Raw genomic sequence first — 3,985 nt, forward strand, 5'->3', positions numbered from 1 at the left:
CCAAAAACAAAAAGGAGCTCAATTTATCTCTCACCCTTATAGGTGGAGGGGATGGATCCTAAACCAGAATAACACAGGGTTTATAAACTCAAGTTGTCAGTAGTGGAAGATATATTTAAACAGCCACAATTATCTTCTTTTATTTAATATTAAAAAAAAATGTTTTGGCTTCTTTTTCATAACTAGGCCAAACTTGGTCTTGTCCCTTTTGTGAACCGTTCAGGTGATCCGCCGAGGCTGGCTCACGATCAACATCAGCATCATGAAGGGAGGATCGAAGGATTACTGGTTTGTCCTGACTGCTGAGTCGCTGTCCTGGTACAAAGACGAGGAGGTGAGCCTGCTCACAACATGCAGCTTTTTCTCTGAGGGAGAAAGATAAGGAGAAATTTTAACACTGGAGTGATGTTTTGACAACTTTAACAAAGTTTTCTTTGTCTTTCAATGAATCAATTGTGTTTTTAAATTTAACCATTTTTTTTCTCCAGGAAAAAGAGAAGAAGTACATGCTGCCTCTTGACAACCTGAAGCTGAGAGATGTGGAAAAAGGTTTCATGTCCAGCAAACACGTCTTTGCCATCTTCAACACAGAACAGAGGTGCAGATGTTTCTGTCCTTCATCTCSTCAGGCAGTTTGGAGAAAAAGTGTGCAAATTATACAACAAAACATGCAGCTTGTTTGGGAAGACTGTGGGGTGACTAGGGTTTGGGCAAAAGCTTACTGTGCAGTCATCCACCCATTATCTATACCTGCTTCTTCCTTTCAGGGAAGGTTTTCACTGGTGCCTGAATCCAGCTGTCACTGTGCGGGGGTGGGGTACAACAAGTCCATYACAGGGACACACATAGAGACAAGTTAGAGTTACCAATGAACMCAACAGTCATGTTTTTGGTCTGTAGGAAGAAACCRAAGTAAACCCACACATGTACAGAGAGAACATGCAAACTCTACCCAGCAAGGTCCCAGGCTGGGATTTCATCTGGCAACCTTCTTGCTGAGAGGCCTCAGCTCTACCAACTGAGCCACCATGTCGCAGTCAATCATCAGAAAAACCTTTGACAGTTAATATTTGGTACTTAGGGATTAATACGATTAATGTCACCTGGTGGACTGATGGGATTTCCAGTTAGTGACTAGTCCGCTCAGAGCTCTTCTCTTTCCTCTTCAGCAAAYAACGGATCGCTTACTTCTTTGTAAAGTCTTCACTCTGTCTCCTCCATCTCTGCCTTTGAGCTTCCCTCGTCTCTCTGAAAAGTTCTGACTGTAGCCATGTTTCCATCAACATTTTTTAATGCGCATTTTGAAATATTGCATCAGAAAAGATGATGGAAACGGCTTGATTCAAAAAACTTCCTCTAATTCACATAAAAGTTGATGCGCTCGCTTGAGGTGGTTTTTGGTTTTTTCRAAAAACAGKTAAAGCACAAAAGGAGAGATGGAAACACATTTGCTGAATAAGTTCTGATGTAGCGAACTTTTACCTCACATGTTGATCAGCTGTTCTCGCTGTCTGAATGGTACCAGTACCGATACCAGAGCAGCTGCAGCTGGACCCTCCTCTCGCTGTCGGTGTCCTCAGTTATTCCTGTAACGTGAAGAGAATCACATTCCTTTCTGTACGTCTCCAGACAGCAGTAACATCATCAGAACCAGTTGATATGACAGAATAATTACAACTTTCCTGATAGCAGCAACACGTTCCTGATAACTTCTCTCCATGGTCCTGAGATGTGACTTTTACTTCCTGTTTACTACACACACGTCTGACGTAACTGATTCGCTTCAAGCCCGTTGATGGAAACACGTCTGATTTGCATTTCTTCATTTTTTTTTCCTTTTTGTAAAATTAAAAAAATTCATTCAAAATTCTGATTAAGATTGGATGGACCTGTGGTTCGGTCCATTTCGCCGCGGCTTCATGTCAAGTTCAAATATATCTTCATGGTTTTACTCTCATAAATCGATCAGATCTCATTACTTTCTCCACCGAATTCCGACGTCTTTATTTTCTTCTTCCTGGAAGAATTTTTGGTGTTTGTCAAATAATTTCAGGCCTCAGTTGGAAAGGTATTTGGGGGTTATATGACAATTAAAAACTTGTGTATTAATTGAAGTCTGTACTTTYGACACAAACTGGAACAGATGCTTAGAGAGAGTGATTTAAATCATGTGACTGGGACCTGCTGGGGTCCAGGGACTCCAGGGGATTAATCAYCATTTTACACGTTATCAACTAAATACCACAATGAATGCATTTTTTTGTCAATATCACCCAACTCTATGTGTGACCTATGACAGCTGCGCTACATCCCACAGCATAGACAGAATTGTTCAAATTGAATTAATACCAATGGGATTATTGGTGAAATGTGTAAAAAATGTAGCCAATTTTGAAGCCTATGGTGGTAAAAGTCATAGCCGTAACATCATTCAGAGTTTAAACAGGTCACAGAAATTTAGACTTTACACACGGCAACTGTAATTTGGATTTCTTTTGATGTTTTTACTTCAAAGGTCAGGGAGTGAAAGACACAGATGTGTGGTTACCATAGTGACAATAATGAGCCACTGGCACAAGCTTTACCATTTCTTTWAATCTTGGTTCTTTTTTCACTTCTACAGTTAATGCAACAAAATGTAGGTTATTTCATTTAGTTTAGAAATTACAATATGTTGGCTGCATCATAATCCTTTAGTTTTCTTTAGTTCCTGTGGTTCCACACTGCATAATGCTTTTTTGTTCCACAGGAACGTGTACAAAGACCTGCGTCAGATTGAACTGGCCTGTGACACTCAGGAGGAYGTTGACAGCTGGAAGGCCTCCTTCCTCAGAGCTGGGGTTTACCCAGAGAAAGACCAGGTGCAGAAGAGTTTCCTTACATTTTTTTCTTTTTAACGCAGATGTTTTACATTTTCAGAAATGTTGAATTAATATAAAATAATCCTGAGCTCAGGACAGCTTTGTTTGAGTAGTTCTGTTAAAGGGGGGCATTAGGTATTTTTCAGGCACATACTTCAGTTTTATACTCAAGTAACTGTTAACTTCAGTTGTTATGAAAATGATATATATATAGGGGTGCAACAATACATGTACCCGTATCGAACAGTACTGTATCGAACAATACAGATTTTAAAAATTTACTTTATCAACTTGTCTTCTGAAGATGCTCTGTGTTRAAGGATCAGTGGATCTGTGTTCGACTACTCCACCTAGGCTGCATTTTTGTGCGCAGATCCACTGAGAAACTTGCTGTTTCAGCAACATTTAATTTAAAAGCTGTACTTTTGAGGTTAGAGGTTAAACAAATGTTCATAATTAATATAAATAAATTACAAGTTAAAAGGGGCATGGAAATTTCTCTTTATTGTATCAAAAAAATATCGAACCGTGAGACTAAAGTATCGAACCGAACCGTGAATTTCCTGTATCGTTGCACGCGATATATCGGCACTAATATCGGTATCGGCCGATATTGGTCATTTTTTAGAGTATCGATCCAATATGTAAAACTGGGCAGATATTACCGTCCGATATTGATTTCCCACTTTTGAGCTTTTGTGTTCCTGTTTTGGGAGAGGAGATGGTTGGTTGAGCAGCATCTGTTTGATCATGATAGTGATACTGATGCTGCGTAGCCAGGAATAACTGAAGTAGAGCCATGTCAGAGGTCTGGTTGTTTATTTACAGTATCAAGAAAAGACCCAAGTGAGTTTTTGCGTATATATATAATATAATTTGTGTGTTTGTGTAATATCGGTAAATATTGGTTATCGGCCATAACACCAATTATTATATCGTATATCGATATCTGCTGACATTCTCATATCGGTGCAATGTGGGGTTTAGTTAAGCTCTTGGCTTTTACACTTGGGACTATCTGGACTGTCAGAGAACAAAGTTGTGAGTTTGTTTTGCTGGCATGTGATGTCATAAAATCTGAACAACAACAAAATGACTAGTTATTTCAGCAAAGTGACCAGGAC

The 3,985-nt window shown here is 39.4% G+C and overlaps 1 protein-coding gene and 1 long non-coding RNA gene across 2 annotated transcripts in view; one reads left to right on the top strand and one right to left on the bottom strand.

The window, feature by feature from the left end:
• LOC106530390 (dynamin-2) overlaps window positions 1-3,985 on the top strand; it is a gene marked incomplete at its 3' end in the record, with an annotated part of 53,307 nt that overhangs the window by 40,855 nt on the left and 8,467 nt on the right. The window contains 3 exon segments of the mRNA XM_014025993.1: window positions 224-334; window positions 489-598; window positions 2,750-2,861. Coding sequence (XP_013881447.1) covers window positions 224-334; window positions 489-598; window positions 2,750-2,861 — 333 coding nt within the window.
• Window positions 279-3,985, bottom strand: part of LOC106530392 (uncharacterized) — a 4,720-nt gene continuing 1,013 nt past the window's right edge. The window contains exons 2-3 of the long non-coding RNA XR_001311781.1: window positions 1,483-1,586; window positions 279-365 (exon numbers count right to left, since the gene is read on the bottom strand). This is a non-coding gene — a long non-coding RNA (uncharacterized LOC106530392). The remainder of the gene's footprint in view (window positions 366-1,482; window positions 1,587-3,985) is intronic.

Source organism: Austrofundulus limnaeus, unplaced genomic scaffold, assembly GCF_001266775.1.
Source record: "Austrofundulus limnaeus strain Quisiro unplaced genomic scaffold, Austrofundulus_limnaeus-1.0 Scaffold514, whole genome shotgun sequence".
NCBI classification, from domain to species: domain Eukaryota; kingdom Metazoa; phylum Chordata; class Actinopteri; order Cyprinodontiformes; family Rivulidae; genus Austrofundulus; species Austrofundulus limnaeus.